The sequence below is a fragment of the Asterias rubens genome, chromosome 14 (assembly GCF_902459465.1).
Source record: "Asterias rubens chromosome 14, eAstRub1.3, whole genome shotgun sequence".
Lineage (NCBI taxonomy): Eukaryota > Metazoa > Echinodermata > Asteroidea > Forcipulatida > Asteriidae > Asterias > Asterias rubens.
In genome coordinates, this window is record NC_047075.1 from 11,183,139 (window position 1) to 11,201,993 (window position 18,855).

Below are 18,855 nucleotides of genomic sequence, written 5' to 3' on the forward strand. Positions count from 1 at the left end.
AATAAAAAAGGATAAACACATCTCTTCAGACGCTCCATTCAAAAAGACAACCAAAATCATCGCCCCCCGATGCACAGAGTACCCTGCACCCGTAAGCGCCATGAAATTGCGGCATGAAATTGCGGCATGAAATTGCGCCCTGTTTACAGACAAGCTTGCCTGGTATTTTCTTTAAATTACCCAGCAATACATGTGTGCATATAATTTTCTTTCAACGCAAGTCTATGGGGAAATCCACGGGAAAACCCCGGGAAATCCCCGAACTTTGAACCAGTGCCACTTGATATGGATGTAGCAGGTAAACCTGAAATGCTAGGCCACTCAAATTATTCATTATGTTTCTCAAACGTATTGTGGAGGAGCTCAAGAAAGGAAGGCTTTTATGCTTTATTCATAAGAGGAGTATTTAAAGGGAAGGTAATTACGTTGGGTATTTACTCAAAACAAAAATTAACATAATAGCTGACTTGGTAACGAGCATTTGAGGGCTGTTGATAGTATTAAACATTGTGAGAAACGGCCCACACTGAAGTAGCACTATTTTGTGAAAGAGGTAATTTATCACTTGAATAATAAGTATTTTATTCCTATCTGAAAGCAAACAAATTTGTCCAATAAGCGTGTTTTTATCTCATCTTTTTCTCGCAACTTCGATGACCAACTTAGCCAACATTTTCACAGGCTTGTAATTGTATGCTTATGTTGGGACACACCAAGTGAGAACACTGGTCTTGACAATTACCGAACGTGTGCCTTCCCTTTAACAGAAACATCTACTTGTGCCGTGAAAACCATGGCTGGCTCTCTTAATGCAGGGTTTCAAAGTGTAGCCACCTTTGCATTTACGTAACGTACTACTGCAGATCTGTTGTAATTATAAACTGTATTTTAGAGTCACGTTCGAGATATTGCCGATGGTAGTCAATTAACTCCAAGAGGCTTGATACAAGGTGTAACTTTTACACGTAGGCCAACACCATCAATCGATAATTAACGTTTCGTCAGGGACCGTCAAAATTATTAACAGTTAATTGTTTTCACTCTTTTAACTATAGGCTTTCTCACAAACAATGATATGACGCACTCCCCGTAAAAGATTTTGTTTCTGTCATACTGGAATACTCAATTTATTTTAAGGTAACGTCGTGTCACTCAGCTGTTTCCGTTATGATTATTGATTTTCAGCGAGCAATTCCTTCGTTGGGAGCCGTAAGATGTCGTCTTATTACGGTCCAGTACCCGAGCCGGATCCCGGTCAGCCTTATAACAAATACCACTGGGTGAAATCAGCCATGCAGAAACTTCAAAGCGGATGCCTGAAAGGAACCCCTTCGAATGAAGGTTCTGTAAATAACAACATTTGTCTTACTCCTGTCCGACAACTAATACCCGGAACGCTTTTGTGTTTGTCTTCCACGGAAACTTGTTTGTTTCCCAGTAAATGATTTATACGTTCTCTCGTAGTATTAATTAAACTATTAAAGGCAGTGGACACTATTGGTAATTGTCAAAGACTAGCCTCAACAGTTGGTGTACCTCAACATATGCATAAATTAACAAACCTGTGAACATTTGAGCCCAATCGTTCATCGAACTTCAAACGAAGTTGTTCGCGTTGAGATGGTTGATTTCGAGACCTCAAGTTCTAAATCTGAGGTATCGAAATCAAATTCATAGACAATTACGTCACTTTATAGAGGGAGCCGTTTCTCACAATATGTTATACTATCAACCCCTCTCCCCATTAATCGTACCAAGGAAGGTTTTATGCTTACAGTTATTTTTGAGTAATTACCAATAGTGTCCAAGGCAGTGGACACTATTGGTAATTACTCAAAATAGTTATTAGCATAAAACCTTTCTTGGTGACGAGTAATGGGGAGAGATTGATGATATAAAACATTGTGAGAAGCGGCTCCCTCTGAAGTGCCACGGTTTTCGAGAAAGAAGTAATTTTCCACGAATGTGATTTCGAGACCTCAGGTTTAGAACTTGAGGTCTCGAAATCAACCATCTAAACGCACACAACTTCGTGTGACAAGGGTGTTTTTTCTTTCATTATTATCTCGCAAGTTCGATGACCGAATGAGCTCAAATTTTCACAGGTTTGTTAATTGTTGCATATGTTGAGATACACCAACTGTGACGGCTTGTCTTTGACAATTGCCAATAGTGTATATACTGCCTGTAAGAGGGAATGGTCAACTATTCTGTACCAATGATATGTATTTTTTTTTATTTTTTTTTTTAACATAATTTATTTCGTGGGAGCAAATTATTCAGCCAACTATTATGCATGCATTGATTTTGTCAAGAGAATTACCATAATAATATTATATGGTAAATCTCTTGACATAATACTATTATGTTTGTATTGTTTTAATTTATATTCGTGTTTTCTTAATCTTATAGTTTGTTCCTTGGACCTCGGTCAGCCTCTCGGTATGGAGAATGGAGACATTCTCGATGCCGATCTCTCTGCGTCGACGGCCATCGATGGTTATCCAGCTAGCATGGGAAGGCTCAACAGTTATGGTACCGTTAACAACAACAACACAATAAGAGGATTGGCGGGGGGGGGGGGCAGACGAAACATTAGTCAACACGACTTGTTTTGGGTATCAACATTGTCATAGGGCCTTGTTTTTTAGTAAAATTACTGATATTACAAACTCCGTACAATCATGTGAAGTGAAAACCAGGTCAAGTGGTATACTTTACAATGAGCACTAAGACGTAATCATTTCTATGAACACGAAACACTTCAATAAACTGTTTACCGAGACCAGGTCGAGGTAAGTTTTCAAGAACCAGGCTTCGGCGGGTTAAAAGAACTATTTCAAAACCGATTCAACACACTCTGATTACCATTCATAAACAGCTTTACCTTCGTAATGTCAAATACAAAACTGTAAATTTACGAACTAAATGTTGCCCCCCCCCCCTCCCACGTAGCTCGTCACTCGTACGCGAGTTATGCGTTATTTTCTATCCATGTCAATTGGTCAATGGAATAAACACTGCCGGTCATTTCAAAACCGATTCAACACACTTTGATTACCATTCATAAACAGCTTTTGTTGTGCAAGTCGCCTGACACACAAGGCCTGAAGACCACTCAAGGTGTGGGCTACAATATTTTTTTTCCAGAGGCCGTTGCCACCTACTCCTTGGGGCTGAAACAGGGTTACCCCTTTCACAGTCCATACGAGTGTAGGCTTTAGTATCATCAATTCGAAGTATGGCCGGTAGAGTAGAAAGCACTACCTTCCCCAATCTTATGTAGCAAGTGTCACGACCCTACTGATCAAACACCAGTGTTTGAATCCGGTGCTGTTAACCACTCGGCCATGACACTGCCACACTGCTTTACCTTCATAATGTTAAAACAAAACTGTAAATTTAACAACTAAATTCTGCCACCCCCCCCCCCCCACGTAGCTCGTCACTCGTACGCGATTTATGCGTTATTTTCTATCCATGTCAAATGGTCAATGGAATGAAATATCGTGTCATTCGTGTATACTAACGTATTGTTTCTGCCTCTCGTAACATTTATCGCGCGCGACTATGCGCGCGACGACATTTACTTCAGTGCATCAACTAAACTTGTTGGGCTATTTCACTTTGAGTATTATTATTGTTTTGTTATTTTCGAGAACATATTTTACTATAAAAACATGTTTTAAATGTATCAAATATAATCACAACACACAACATCATGTTTACCAATCTTCGGAACTCTGAAAACTGACGGGGGCAAGTCAGCTTGATAAGTTAAAGTATAAAGTGATGAACAAGTTCATAACGTCAGAAATCCAAGTTGTATACTCCCCATGTGATGTCCTCCCAATCAATCAAAATAGGGAAACTGTGTCTGGGTATTTGTAAAACATGTCATTTAATTTAATGACGGAGCTCAGTTTTTATTTAAACTCTGAAGTACAGATTAAATGCCAAAAGGCTCAGGTTATTTTCATTGTCTTAGGTCCACTACTGTATTAAGTTCTAGCACGCGTTTTTACGGTTTCCCAGAAATCAGTTCTTATCCGCGTTTAAGGCTGGTTCGAGGGGGCGGTCGGGGTACGGTAAGCTACGCTAAGCTGCGATCTGCAATTGTGAACTTGCCGCCAATCATCGTGTGTTGCCCTCAATTGTCGCTGACGAATCAGCACAGGGCCTTCTCCTGTCATTTGATGAAGAAGACCACCGTCAAATCAATTAATAAGATTATTATGGCCGAAAGATTATTCCACAGACTTCTCGAACTCTAAAATTACCAATGCGCGCTAACGACATTAAACATTCCATCCCAAAAGCTACAACATTTGAAGAAGAACAAGCTACCAAAATGTATCGGTTGTGTTTATCTTTAAACAAAAAATTGTTTAGATAAATGCACAGGCAAAACACAATAACTAATAATGGTACCTTTTCGTATCGTTTTATTCACCTCTTTATTTTAGGTGCGTGGTGCGCATATGATGGCCTGCCATGGATACAAGTCAACTTCAAAGTTAGAGTGTACATTACTGGTCTGATTACACAGATTATCAGCGAAAGCTACTACGTTTCTACATTCAGCGTTAAACACGGTGATTCTTCATCCGTATTGACATACGTCACAACCTCCACTGGAAGTGTCCAAATCGTAAGTAAATAGACGAGGCAATACTTATATTCAATTATTCTTGAGGCCTTTTATTTGTTGTTTTGTCTACATGTCTTATCAATATCAGCCGTGCACACAATGGTGTGTTTTAAACGAGGTTCACCTGACACAGAGCATTGTATTGACTGAGTTGCGACGTTGAGGCACCATTTTAGCTGGTCATGTAGCTTCTGAACGTCATAATTTAGCTCAACCGAATGTGTTGTCAAGAATGGCATAGTGTGTATAGAATTAAGCGTGTGTTGACCCTAAAATCAACTACAATCAAACGATAATTTCACCCTCCGTAAGAGGGCTTTCCTGACAACCATTCATGCGCCGTCACTTGACGACGAGTACAATATCGCAATAACATCATGGTAACAGTACACATTTGTTTTATTATGTTATAATTCAACACGATTGTCCACACGATTGTCGGTATCCCATAATACTCGACAATTGCTCACAAAAGCGAGTTGTGTCAGCTCCGAATACATCGCTCTGCAGTTGACAAAATGTCATGTCCATTTATGTTTATTGATGGCTTGATATCGTTTTGTTAACAGTTCACTGGTAAACGTGATGGAGCTTATCAAGTGACCAACCGGTTCTCGCCAGTGTTGCACGCCCAGTATTTGCGCATCGTTCCGGTTTCATGGAAACCGGAAGGAAACTGTTGTATGCGCTTTGAGGTGTTAGGATGCCGGTGAGGTAGAAAAAATTAAAACACTGTAAATGTTGGACAATTATTTATCACAACCTGAGTGAGGGCGCTGTTTCATCAAAGGTACTTGATGAATTTAGGCTAAAAACAGTTCCAATTAAATTTGGAGCTGGTTGCTAAGTTTATGAAAACCGGTAGAAATTTTGTTAGGGAAAACCAATCAAGATGGGGGGTTTAGGGGTGCACAACAATCTAAATATAACGGGAGTTTAGATGTCTAGAATTGTTTGATTGGTTTTCTAGAGGCTTCAGGAAGTTCTGCTAAATATTAATTTATTATCTAAAAGCGATGGCTTGGTGGTAAATTAGTAGGGTGCGGCTCCTAAATCGGTTACTTTGTTTTCACAACCCTGAAGACAGACAATGGAACGCAACATGAAACACAAAAGTTATATAGTCTACGGGATGTTCTGCCAGAACGAACAAAATATGTCTCCACAGGGATGTCAGAAAGAAAATGGAATATGTTTTTGTAGTGAGAAAGTTGCGACTTCTCAGTACCAGTTTTCTTTAACCACGCTGTTTTCGGTAGCGCGCCGCCAGCGTCGTAAGAATAGTTTTAGGCAATTCAAGCAATCGTGCCTGACTGGGTTATACTTGATTTTTAGGGTTGAACAAAGAATTGACTAAAGTGGGATTCGAACCAACGACCTCCGGATTAACGTGCCTGCGCTACCAACTGAGCTATCTAACTCTATTTTGGCGGTGTCCCTATATTTTGTCAATATCTTTGTTCGTGGGTGCCGGTCAGAAGCCATACAACCGTTAACTGCCGTGTAGGAACATACAAAAAAAGTTCACAGATTTACAAATAATTTACAGGGTTTACAGAAGGTAATGGTAAAAGACTTCTCCTGAAATTTTATTAAAAAACATTAAAACAATATCAATTCTCGACAACGAGAATTGCGGATTTATAGTAAACATATGTCATGACACGGCGAAACGTGCGGAAATAAGGGAGGGTTTTCCCGTTATTTTCTCCCGACTCCGATGACCGATTGAGCCTAAATTGTCGCAGGTTTGTTATTTTATATATAAGTTGTGATACATGAAGTGTGGGTCTTGGACAACACTGTTTACCGAAAGTGTTCACTGGCTTTAAGGGGATGCGACATGTTGAATCAGATATCAATATAAACCATGAGGGAAACTGACTTGGATTATTACTTACACAACATAATGTTTATGCGATGTAAGTGATAAACAGTCAATATGAATTGATAATTTGTTTAACCACTTACGTATGATCGTTTCTGTTCAATACTTTTTAATGCAACATAATGGCTCATCAAGTCAGTAGATGAATTGAATTGATTTTGATCCACTAGTTAAGTGCACTTGTATAGTTGAAGTTGTTAAAAGTAATGTTTGTTTAAGTCACTTCAATTCTATATAATTGCATAAAGTCGTTACAGTAGCACAATACAGAACATTAACTGGAAAAGACAAAAACAATTATAAAAGCAAGAAATAGGGAAAAATAAATACACAATTATATAAATAAATAAATAAGAAAAAAAAATAATAAATAAATAAATGAGTAAATAAATAATTAGATAAATAAATAAATAAATAAATAAATAAATAAATAAATAATTAGATAATTAGATGAATAAACGGAGTCTTAGAGCTCCACTCAAAAGAAACAAAATAAGTAAAATAAAATAAAACAAAGTAGATTGTTTATTTCTTATCGTAGCCAATGTAGCTAAAATTATGCAGTATTTGCTTTAACTATTACAAATATTCGTGTTGTATGACGTCTCATTTGAAGAGGATATCAATATAACTATCAATCAATAAGTGACATGTCAATTGGGTATTGGGACTTTTTGACTGCCGACGTACCAGGTAAAATCCATTGTTCTTGGTAATGTGCGCATGCTCAGAACTACGTAAACAATGACAATTTACCTGACAAGTCTGCTGCCACCTTGTGTTCGAAAGTCTCACATTGAAAATGATTTAAATCAAACTATCAATCACTTGTGACCAGTGTAGTGTTATTTGCGTTAAATTCAGAGGGTAAAAATCCGTTGCAATATCACCTCAAAACTAGGAAATTTTACAACTGTGTAGGCCTACTGCTAAAAAAAAATACGATAACAACTACCTTTTGAGCTTATATCATCGGTCCTAATTGGTTGATAAAGCTAATCCTGTTTTCTCAAGATTCAACAAAGTTAAACAATTTGAAATTATCTTGGATTTTTGAACTTCGGTTGATTTTGAAGCAATTGCAACAATAAACTTGTAAGTCATTTCATCAAATTTGACGAAGCATACACAAATGAATACTAATTTAAAGAAATGGACGTGTTAACAGATAGCTTTAACAGATAGCATATTTTCTCACATTTGAAAATCGAATTTGAACTGTCTTTAAGCGATTTTTTTTGGGGGGGGGAAACCATTTGGCTAATAAAACACTTGCATGCCCTGGTTGATAGAATATGGGTGTCATTTTGTTTTTTAACTTTTTGAATGTCCTTGTAGCTCATATCTGTATATTAACCATTCCTAAATTATCCGTGTGTAGTTTTGTTCTTAATTGAATATGGATAGGCAAATACGAATTCAAATGAACAAAAACTGCAAAATGTGTCTAACCTATTATGATGTGTTGAAAAGAGGAACTTGTTGGTACAACTGGTTTACTGGTTATCATTAATAAAAAGAGGACACGAAAATGATGGATCAACGGTGCTTGGGATTGAATAAATTGACAGCTTAAACTTTAAGTCGCCACAACAAAGGTATTACATTTTCGTAGATTTTTCCTCAAAAGTTTCTTCCTGGATGCCAGTAGAACACAATGAGAGAAACCTGTGGCAACTTATGAATTGAATCAAAATAAACCTATTATTATTGTTTTAAGGAACTTGCCTAAACAGGTATTAGTTTTTTAGTTACATCATGAAAGAATACATCATTGGCCCAACTTCGTGGCTCTGCCAAACGTATAGTATATTGAATCTGCGCAATATGTAAACAGTGCAATCCGTGTGCTATGACAAGCATGATTCACTGGTAAGCACGTTGGCAGGCATTACTTGCTTACACGACTAGCCCATATATTCCGAAGAATGGTGATCGTAGGCTCATAATTCGACAGCGAGCAAAACCATAAAACCGGTGTCAGGTGTGTTGACTTATGAACAAAGGCATGTCTTCGTTTACATCGAAGACCGCAACAGGGTAAGGACTCTCGTTATTTTAATCAAAGACGAACAACTCGTGTTCTTACACAATCAAGACCGAAGCAGGGTAAAGACTCTCGTTAATTTTAGAAGAAAAAGGTCGACAACTCGTATTTTTTTTCCAACTGTACATTTATCACAAAAAAAAGCTGCGTTTAAAAGGCAGTGAACACTATTGGTAACTACTCAAAATAATTAATAGCCTAAAACCTTTCATGGTGATGAGTAATCGGGAGAGGTTGATAGTATGAAACGTTGTGAGAAACGGCTCCCTCTGAAGTGCCATAGTTTGCGAGAAAGAAGTAATTTTCCACGAATTTGATTTCGAGACCTCAAGTTTAGAAATTGAGGTCTCGAAATCATCTATCTAAACGCACACAACATTGTGTGACAATGGTGTTTTTCCGTTCTTTATTATATCGCAAGTTCGATGACCGATTGAGCTCAAACTTGCACAGGTTTGTTATTTTATGATGATCTTGAGGTACATCAACTGTGAAGGCTAGTCTTTGACAATTACCAATAGTGTCCACTGCCTTTAAGGAACATACGAGAGACCAGTACAATCCAAAAGTTACAAATCTCAGAATAAAGACTTTTGGTATTCATAAGTATGTCTTGGTAGTTCACTAACTCGATGTAGCATAAGTATAATATTATTAGTAAATTATATTGTATTTAAATATATTTTGAGCAAACACTTTAATTGTAAAAGCACAACACGCACCAACAAGTAAATATTTATTGATAAATATAAAAATATATGTAAAAGTACAAGTACTTTATTCGTTAGTGCACATCTTGCACCACACTTTCGTGAAAATAAATAAAAACCACATGCACCCCCAAAAAGTCGCCTAAATTTGTGTTTTTTGTTTGTCTCTCGACATAATGTATAACCGATCTTTGTTTATTTTGTTAGATAATGTTGGGAAATGCAACAATATTGTAGAATGGAAAGAGATTATCTAATAAACAATAATAAACACTAGATCCTCATACAAGGAACAAAGGAGGAGCATATCCCGAAAGTGAGATCACACATGTTTGTGCCGCGTTCACACTTGAGTGTGATCTCGCATCGATCTCGCAAAGTCAAACGGTAGTTCAGTGCAGCTGACGGCAAAGGTCATTGAATGTGGCCGGCCACGGACGATGGTAGGCAACAAATTGTTTACATATTCTTGTTTCGCGGGTTTTTGTTTTAATCATAATAATAATAATAATGAACCATTTTCGTAAAGCGCATATCTAAATCACTAAGAAGAGTAATATGGTGCTCCACTTAACATAACACGTTGCCTTGAATCGGGCGAGTTGGTCTTTAAAAGCGTTTGAAAACGTTTGTTATGAACAAAAGGTTAGATAGATAATTTAAAAGTAAGAATACTTTCAATATTATTTGTTATTTATAGTATTTCTTATTTATTTCCCCACACGTTTTTCTGTGTTTGTGTCCTTTAAGGCATCCCTCTCCATGCTATGATTGTCTGGGCTGTGCCGTATAATCACTTCATCTTTAAGTTTGTGTTTATAATATGCTCATTACGTATGCATATTGTTTTTGTTAGTTTACTTAACTAATTTTCTATTTTCTGCATGCACTTTTGCATTTTTGTCTTTGTGTGATGATGATCCACACACACACATGCCTCGAAATTGCAACATTTTCCTTTTATTTCGCGGACAAACACGATCAAAATGTTCACTCAATACGGTGATAAAAACTCCAACCAATCCAAATTTGAAGGTATGGTCATTATGATTGCTATAACTCTGCCTAAATAGGAATAATGAGTACCGACCCCTAATTACCGAGAGCCCTAATTACAAGATCGCTACTGCCAATGTGTTTAAAGGATTTGGGTACCTTTTCAAAATGTCCATAGATTTAACTTAAATATTACTTACTGAGGTGCTGTAGTTTTTGAGAAATTAGTAAAACAATGTCATGAAATTACGTTTGTAAATGATTAAAATAATTTTCGTCTCATGAGACGACAATTATTCCATGACATTGTTTTACTCATTTCCCAAAAACTACAGCACCTCAGCACGTAATATTTTCAGGGAAGCTTTCTACTATCATTATCTTCAAACTGTGTAAGTTAGAGTAAATCTGTGGACATTGTGTTTTTGTCCTACAAAAGTTACATAGACCCTTTAATAAGAGAGGGTAATTTTGGTGCTCCAGTTTACTGATCAAAAGTATAAAACTACACTATGATGGCGAATACTCTGCCTTTATAGGGATTTTTGGTACCAATTAAAATACCTTAAATACAGAATCCTTACTGCCAAGGTGTTTTATAGGCGAGAGTAATTATAGTGTTCCAGTTAACTGATCAAACGTATTTAACTCAAAGCCTTTCCAACTTGAAGGTCTGACCATTTTCATGGCAATACAAAGTATAAATAATAAGTATCGATCAAGAGCAATAATTACAGACTCGCAACTGCCAAGGTGTTTAATAGGCGAGAGTAATTTTGGTGATCCATTTAAACTGATCAAACGTATATAAAAAGCTAAGCTACCCCAACTTGAAGGTCTTACAATTATGATTGCGATATTAACTCACTAAGTAGGGATAAAGAGTTCCGACCAAGAGCCGTAATTACAAAATCGCTACTGCCTAGGTGTTTAATGGGGAGAGTATTATTAGTCTAACTAAACGAACTTGACCGGGAAGGGAACAACCAATCAGGACCCGACGCAGTGGTTTTGTGCGTTTTTATCGGAGCTGATAATACGGTTTGGTCGTTCGTTTTTATATCAGTGCTGAGAACAGGTTAAAGGGTGAAGTCCATGAGTGGAGCTTACTGCATTAAACTTCCCAGATAGTATCACAGAGTAATTTCCTTTTATTGGTTACATTAAATCAGAAAGTAACAAACTGTGACTTTAACTACTGCAAGTCAAACGTTTTTATAATTAGTATAGGTCTAGAAAGACGTTCGTTTGCTACTCTTCAACTACATGTACTCTGGACAAGGTGATGTCAAGGTGGAGCGTACTGCAATGAACTTGTATGCACCAACATATTTTGTCCATTTGAATGCTTACTTTGAATTAATATAGGACTAACTGGGTCAATTCTAATACAAGTTATCACAGTTTAAAATATCTACAAATGATCATCATGGAAGCCATTATCTCAGCTTTGGTTCTCATTTTAATGATGCAAATCTGCCGGAGTGCAAACCAACAGCGGTTCATCGAAACATTCTACTTGGCTGAAAACCGTGCCTTACTGAATCACGTTTTTTACAAGAAGACATCTTCTCCTGTGATATGTGGGCGAGACTGCTCTATGGATCCACAGTGTGCATCGTTCAACTATCAAATATTCAACAAAGTGTGTGAATTCAACAATATCACCCGATCAAACAGCCGTGATGACTTCATCGAATCGCAAGGAAGTGTATACTACGATGAAAAGGTGAAAACATTGTCCTTTGTCGTTCCGAATATAAAGAAGTATAGCAGTTGTATGGAGTTCTAGCAAGCTGGTTACCTCGACAATGGCATTTACACAATATACCCTACAACTCTGCATGATGGGTTAAAGGTTTACTGTGATATGGAGACAGATGGCGGAGGCTGGATCGTGGTCCAGAGGAGACTCGATGGTACTGTTGATTTTTACCGTAACTGGACTGAATATCAATCTGGGTTCGGTGATCTTTATAGTGAGTTCTGGTTGGGGAATGATATCATTCGTGACCTTACTGGATCGGGTAAATGGCAACTCAGAGTAAATATGGAAGATTGGCAGTTCAACACAGCTTGGTCTTCTTACGGTGAGTTTGCTGTTAAATATGACAACTATACTCTCCGTGTTGGTTCTTATGATGGTAAGAGTACAGCAGGTGATTCAATGTCATATCATAATGGTTACTCATTCACAACGAAGGATTAGGACAATGGTATACTTGGTGCCAATTGTGCCGACAATTGGGAAGGAGCCTGGTGGTTTAAAAACTGCTTTCATGCTCATCTTAACGGTAAATACTATAAACAGGGAGATGAGCCAGTTTGGAACGGAATACAATGGTACAGATGGAAGGGACATTACTCCCTGAAGAAGTGCAGCATGGAAATACGGCAAGTTCTGTAAATATCAACTCATCAGACAAACACGCTTTACTTGATAAAGATAGTTTAGCAAGAACAATAATGTCCTTCTGAACATTAAAAACGTATTTTTGTCAAATAGTTTGAAGGTATGTTTGCTTTCTGATCGGATAATTTATATAAAAAAAAGGGACAAAGAGCGCGTTCAAAGAAGATGAGATGAAACAACATAAATAATCATAAATCAATAAATGAAACAATTCTTCGATGATAACAGTTTCTACAATTTGTACGTGGGACTGCTCTTTTTAGGCGCGGTCCATTTAAGGCTGGTTCGGCAACCACCACACGATTGCCACAAACGATTAATTTACAAATGGTCAACGGGACAGTTTCGGAAAAGAAAAAAATAATATGTGGTTTAAGGATGATGTGGGAACTACTGATTCATTTAAGAAAGCACATTTTGAAGAAAGTTGATATATTTCACTTGTCTTTATCTTATTTTGAAATGTTTGAGACTATAAACATGAAATATTCAAAATAAACAAAAATATTGACCGGAATATACGTTGCCCAGAACATACCAACAGCAACATTCCCTTTGTGGAAATTTGATGTGTGGTTTAAATTTGCGGAAGCCGACATCATACTTACTGTGAACTGCTGATTCCAAGAGTTGTTATTGTCGGAGCGTTTAAGAAAGTACATTTTGAAGAAGGCTGTTCTCCTTTAATATACTCCAATCTCTTCATCTAATTTTGGTTGTATGTGTGGACTTCAGAATATAAACAAAAATCAACACAAATTATTGCAAAGTTCAGTACAGCATAACAAATGTGGTATCGGTAGATGTTTCGTGAACTGCTAATTTAAACATTTGTTGTTGTCAAAGCGTTTAAGAAAGTACATTTTGAATGGCGTTCTTTTGTAATCTTATTTATATGTGTGTGAATATTGGATTAGAACAAATACATTCTTGAACATTTCAAAAATGGTAAATAAATGATGGCGCTGTCCAATTCAGTGACATTTGGAGACTGTTGGCTTGATACCATAGATTTGCAAAGCATAATGTTTGCGAGGTGCATGGGTGGGGCCCATGTGCTCATCCAATGAAACAAAAAAGATGAATCCGAATAAATTATTGCAGCATTAGTTTGCCTACCACAGCAACACTCCTCTCTGGAACACTTAAAGTATGGTTTAATTTTAACGAAGCGGAAATATCATTAAAGGAACACGTTGCCTTGGATCGGACGAGTTGGTCTATAAAAAGCATTTGTAACCTTTTTATAAATTAATTCTTATTGTTGGAAATATGTTTTACAAGTATAATTTAATGATCCACACACACTTGCCTCGAAATTGCAAAATACTTTTCATTTTACTGTGCGAACTAACACGGTCGGCCATTTGTGGGAGTCAACATGTTGACTCCCATAAATGGCCGAAACGGTTACACACGCTTTTCAAAGACCAACTCGACCGATCCTCTGCGAATCATAACGGTTGTTGTTGTCAGAGTGTTTAAGAAAGTACATTTTGAAGAAGGCTGTTCTCCGTTAGTATCCCTTTTTTTATGTGAGGACTTTAGACTAGAACGATTTTTGTTCGATGTACTCATCCAAGAAAACACAAATATGGATCATCGGAAATGATAAGTTCAGTACAACGCAACAATCCCATTGTGCAAACGTGATGTGTTGTTTAAATTGCCGATGCGGAAATCATATACTATAAGTTGACAACTAATTGTTTTATTTTAATCAATTGAATTGTGTAAATACAACGTTGATCATTTAAATATAGATATATGAATGTAATGCAAGTGAAAGTGCAACATAAATTAAATAGCTTGTAATATCTAAATAAACTTGCAAGTGTCCATCGTTTCGAAAGGGTTGTTGTTAGTAATATGTTTCTGTTTTTAGTGATGTTAAACATTAACAAAACTGAAGAGCGACACCATAAATATATTGTCTAGAATACTTTATTATTAAATATTAGAGGTAAATTGCTACTGAAATTATTAAACCACGAGGGCCGATAGATGTTGACGGCACCACGCCCAAGACCCGACTGCCCCGAATAATGGCAAGCTGATCTCATAAGTTGGGAAGCAAACCTGATGGGGCGCAGTAAAATAACTTAAGGAATTTAAAACGTTTCGCACCATGCACCACACAATAAGTATTATTACTGAACTTGAATGTATTTATGTGTTTGCGCAAACAAAGAGCAGTCATATATGGAGCATTCTTGAACTAATTCCATATAGCTGCTAAGCACACAAATTTCCTCAGCATGACATTTTTGTCTTGATAAAAAAAAAAATAAAAAATTTCCACGTGATTTTCAGGGTAAGCAAACAACAGCTTAATACATGTAACAAGCAATACATTAAATGTAAATGACTATTTGTTGTGGTTGGTAATCATGTTAATATCAAGAATAAAAACAATTTCATGCTGAGCCATAGAGTTATTTATAAGAACTAGAGGGCGCACGAATGATGCTTCGTGCACAAACGCCACGGGACCGCAAGATGACAAGCGCGTCATTATGTACGCGCGTTGAATATGAAATACACGTTTGAGTTTTGTTTTATTGAACGCTCACGCGATGCTGTTTGTTCAACTTACAAAATGCCGGAGCGCGTATATAGGCCAGTGCGCCCTCTAGTCCTAATATATAACTCTATTTGCTGAGCAGATGTTTGGCCCTGGTCATGGACAGTTTGAAATGTTTGACTCTGCCCTTTATTGGCACGGTCTCTATATCTACCTGAGCATACTGAATTTGACAATTCTGTTTTGTGTTTAGACATTAAACTGATGCAATCACAGTGAACTGAATGAGCTTTGATTGAATCAATGTGGGACTAAATGTTAAAGACACCGAACACATTTGGAAGTTGTCAAATGCCGATCTTCCCGCTTGATTTATCTCAACAAATTAAAAAAATCAAAACCTCAGAAAATTATAACTAAATAGGTCAATGACAACACACCGGTTACCATAGAAACTGTGATTTGATTTAAAGTCGTCGCTGGCTGATAATTTAATAATGGAAATAATATTCCCCGCGAACGTTTAAGCTACGTAAAAAAAAATTAGGGAATTCTTTGGTCCGCGAACAAAATCGCTGATCCATGCACGCCATAAATCACGCCATAGAGCTTTCCATTCCGCACTAGTTATACTCAAACGAGTAATACCTATTTAAGTTAGGCCAATCTTGCTACGCTAATTAATCACGCAAAAAAGCAATTAGTTCATAAATTACTCAGCCATTGAGGCACTGTATCGACCTAATTGTACACTTTAATTACGAGGTCAATAGGCGAATTATTTATGGAACACTGAGCAGACTATACTCACGTGTACACACATATTCCTTATTAAAAACAAATCAGTTTAACTGCGGTTCTCTGAATAAATATAGTGTTTTTGTTTGTTATTGAACGTTCCGGAAGTTTAGGCATGCATTCCATCCATGGAAACTTCATCTTTGTTCTCTTACAAACAGGCAATTCGTACCAATACTGAGGCTTTATCTCTCTCTCTTTAGTCGACCGGGGTCAGAATCTTGCAAAGTTTTGCCCATTTGTCGATCTCTCATTAAGTTTGGAAGATCAGCTGGAAGCACCCCGATGTCCCTGGCAACTACATCTGTATAATTGAGCCTTTGTCTTCCCCTGTTTCTCCTTCCATGTTTCGGTGACCAGGTGATAAGCTGAGAGACAGGTTCTTTGGTGCTTCTGTATGAATGCCCTGCTAGTCTCAGACGATGATGTTGTATTTTGGTGGATGGTTTTGGTTCTTTACCATACAGTTTTGTATTTGTCATGTGTTGACTCCAGTGCACGTTAAAGCATGTCCGCAGAAGTTTTCTGTAGCACCCATCCAGTTTCTCTTCAAGTTCCCGGGTGACTGTCCATGTATTCGAGCCACACAATATAATTGATTCTACAGTTGATTTGAAGATGGTTAGTTTGGTCTTTTGTTGAGGCCTGATTTCCTTACAGCATTCATTTTGTTGCACGCCGACCATGCCATGCCTATTCTTTTGGTAATTTCCCCTTTGCAAGGCTTTATACTGCGTCTTTATATGTATTAGTGTTACATGTGTTGTTTTTTTTTAACATCATTTATCATTCTGTGACGATAACGTGAAAAGCAAACACGTTGTATACCTATTTTCTGTATATTCTGTCCCAAGATTAAATTAAAGCAATGGCACGGACGGTAATGAGCGTGAAGGCTATACTTGTCACATGAGTTGTAGGACTCGGGTCCATAACGCGGTATCGAGTCCGGTCCTAGTCACAATTTAGGTGAACTGGACTTGACTCGAGTTACGTCGAATTGTTGCAGTAAAACAATAATAACTATAAGCGCAACTTTTAATTACAGCGTTGACGTATAAAATAAATTTATCACTTAGAATGAGAATTACAGTATTTTAGCAAAACCCCTACAAATGTTGGATACACGCCATAAGGCACAAGCTGCTATGTTCAGCACGATTTGTTTTTTGTTAATTATTTATGGATCTTGTGGACATAATAAGTATTCCAGAGAGACTACAGACCGTAAGACTTGTGATTTAATGTGCTGTTTTTGGTAAAAGATAGGATGAATGGATTGTAATAGGAAAGATTGATCTGGATATTTGAGGGCAAAATTTTACATCAACCGCTGACCAGTGACGCTACCAGTGAGTGTGTGTGGTACGCATCATTTTCCAAGTTCTGACTTGGTGAATATTGAGTTCATACAACTTGCCGTAATTTCATGCTGTATTTCTTGAGGGAGTAATATTGGCCGCTCCAGTTTTTCCATGTTATGCCTTCTCCAAATGGCACGTCTGCTTGTTGGTAATATTCATCATTTGGATTTGTATAATGACATCCACTGTACCACCATGCACCGGTATAGAACTCAGCACAGTTGTAATATGAAACTGCATCATTGTCCCTGTCCTTGGTTGTGCATGGATGCCCATTACTAAATGCCATTGAATCACCTGCTGTACTCTGAGCATCATATGAATCAACATGTAGTGTGTACCTTTAACTGCAAACTCACCATAAGAAGCCCAAGATGTGTTGGACTGCCAATCTTCCATATCTACCCTGAGCTCCCATTGTCCTGACCCAGTAAGGTCACGCAGGATATCATTCCCCAACCAGAACTCGTTATGTAGATCACCAAACCCAGATTGGTATTCCGTCCAGTTACGGTAAAAGTCAACAGAGCCATCTTGTCTCCTCTGGAACACGATCCAGCCTCCTCCTTCTGTCTCCATATCACAGTAGACATGTAACCCATCAGTCAGACTTATAGGAAAGATTGTGTATAAACCACTGATTTGGTAATCAGCTTGATACAACTTCTGGCAACTACTGGTACTTGTAGTACTGGGTTGTGAAAATGACAGAGTATCCACGTTGTCATCATAGAATACGCTCTCTTGAATCTCAACAAAGTCGTCGGGGCTGTGAGCTCTGCTGGCATTATTTAGAACACAAATACCTTTTCTGGCATGACAGTTGAATGATGCACAGTGTGGATCCATAAAGCAGTCTCGCCCAGTCTTCCACTGAAACACATGATTAAGTAAGGCACGGTTTTCAGCCAAGTATAACGTTTCGACGAACCGTTGGTTTTCAGCCTGGCAGGTTTTTACCGTCAAACTCAGAACCATGATTATGATTATAACATCCATGATGAATGTTCAATGATTCTATTTTCAAAAAAGAGATAAAATAGTGCGTTTATGCTCCTTATTAACTGACAGATCAAATGAGCCCAATTTGTGGTTGCAATTAATTTTAACGCAGTAACACCACCCATTGACGTCACTGTTTTGACAGGTTTTGACAGCAATAGATGAGAGAGATCAAGAGAGACATAAAAACCCTCATTCGTGGCAACAAACGCCTGCATCACCTGCCGTTGGTTTCGATTGGTTTTACTGTTATCGGCCGAGATAAGTTGTACTAATTGCCTGTATACGTCCAACCCTTCCCAATTGTTGATCTATAAATACCGAATGGCTTCATAATAAAATCAGCTGCCACTCCAACAACCTTTAATCAAGACTAGCATACCTGTTTCATATTGAGCCTTGGCAGTAACATTTCTATAATTTTGGCTCGTTAGTTTGTTTCCATTTAATACACTGGACACT

General features: G+C 37.6%; 3 protein-coding genes across 3 annotated transcripts; 2 read left to right on the forward strand and 1 right to left on the reverse strand.

The window, feature by feature from the left end:
- The first annotated feature begins 285 nt into the window (after nucleotides 1-285).
- LOC117299133 (lactadherin-like) lies at nucleotides 286-5,364 on the forward strand. The gene is made up of 5 exons (XM_033782594.1): nucleotides 286-298; nucleotides 1,186-1,341; nucleotides 2,413-2,535; nucleotides 4,467-4,651; nucleotides 5,221-5,364. The coding sequence occupies exons 1-5, from the start codon at nucleotides 286-288 to the stop codon at nucleotides 5,362-5,364; spliced, it is 621 nt and encodes a 206-aa protein (XP_033638485.1).
- Nucleotides 5,365-11,721: 6,357 nt separating this feature from the next.
- LOC117299134 (fibrinogen-like protein A) lies at nucleotides 11,722-12,501 on the forward strand. The gene is made up of 2 exons (XM_033782595.1): nucleotides 11,722-12,021; nucleotides 12,151-12,501. The coding sequence occupies exons 1-2, from the start codon at nucleotides 11,722-11,724 to the stop codon at nucleotides 12,499-12,501; spliced, it is 651 nt and encodes a 216-aa protein (XP_033638486.1).
- A 5,004-nt stretch (nucleotides 12,502-17,505) lies between these two features.
- Nucleotides 17,506-18,369, reverse strand: LOC117299135 (angiopoietin-2-like). The gene has a single exon (XM_033782598.1). It carries the CDS (start codon nucleotides 18,367-18,369, stop codon nucleotides 17,506-17,508), a length of 864 nt encoding a protein of 287 aa, XP_033638489.1.
- Nucleotides 18,370-18,855: the final 486 nt, after the last annotated feature.

Excerpts from the sequence above, each read along its gene's own strand:
- LOC117299135 (XM_033782598.1), bottom strand. The coding sequence starts at position 18,369 with ATGGTTCTGAGTTTGACGGTAAAAACCTGCCAGGCTGAAAACCAACGG.
- LOC117299133 (XM_033782594.1), top strand. Across the intron at positions 1,342-2,412 it reads AGGAACCCCTTCGAATGAAG|TTTGTTCCTTGGACCTCGGT; the intron begins GTTCTGTAAATA and ends TTAATCTTATAG. Across the intron at positions 4,652-5,220 it reads CCACTGGAAGTGTCCAAATC|TTCACTGGTAAACGTGATGG; the intron begins GTAAGTAAATAG and ends TTTTGTTAACAG.
- LOC117299134 (XM_033782595.1), top strand. The coding sequence starts at position 11,722 with ATGGAAGCCATTATCTCAGCTTTGGTTCTCATTTTAATGATGCAAATC. Across the intron at positions 12,022-12,150 it reads GTGTATACTACGATGAAAAG|GTTTACTGTGATATGGAGAC; the intron begins GTGAAAACATTG and ends GATGGGTTAAAG.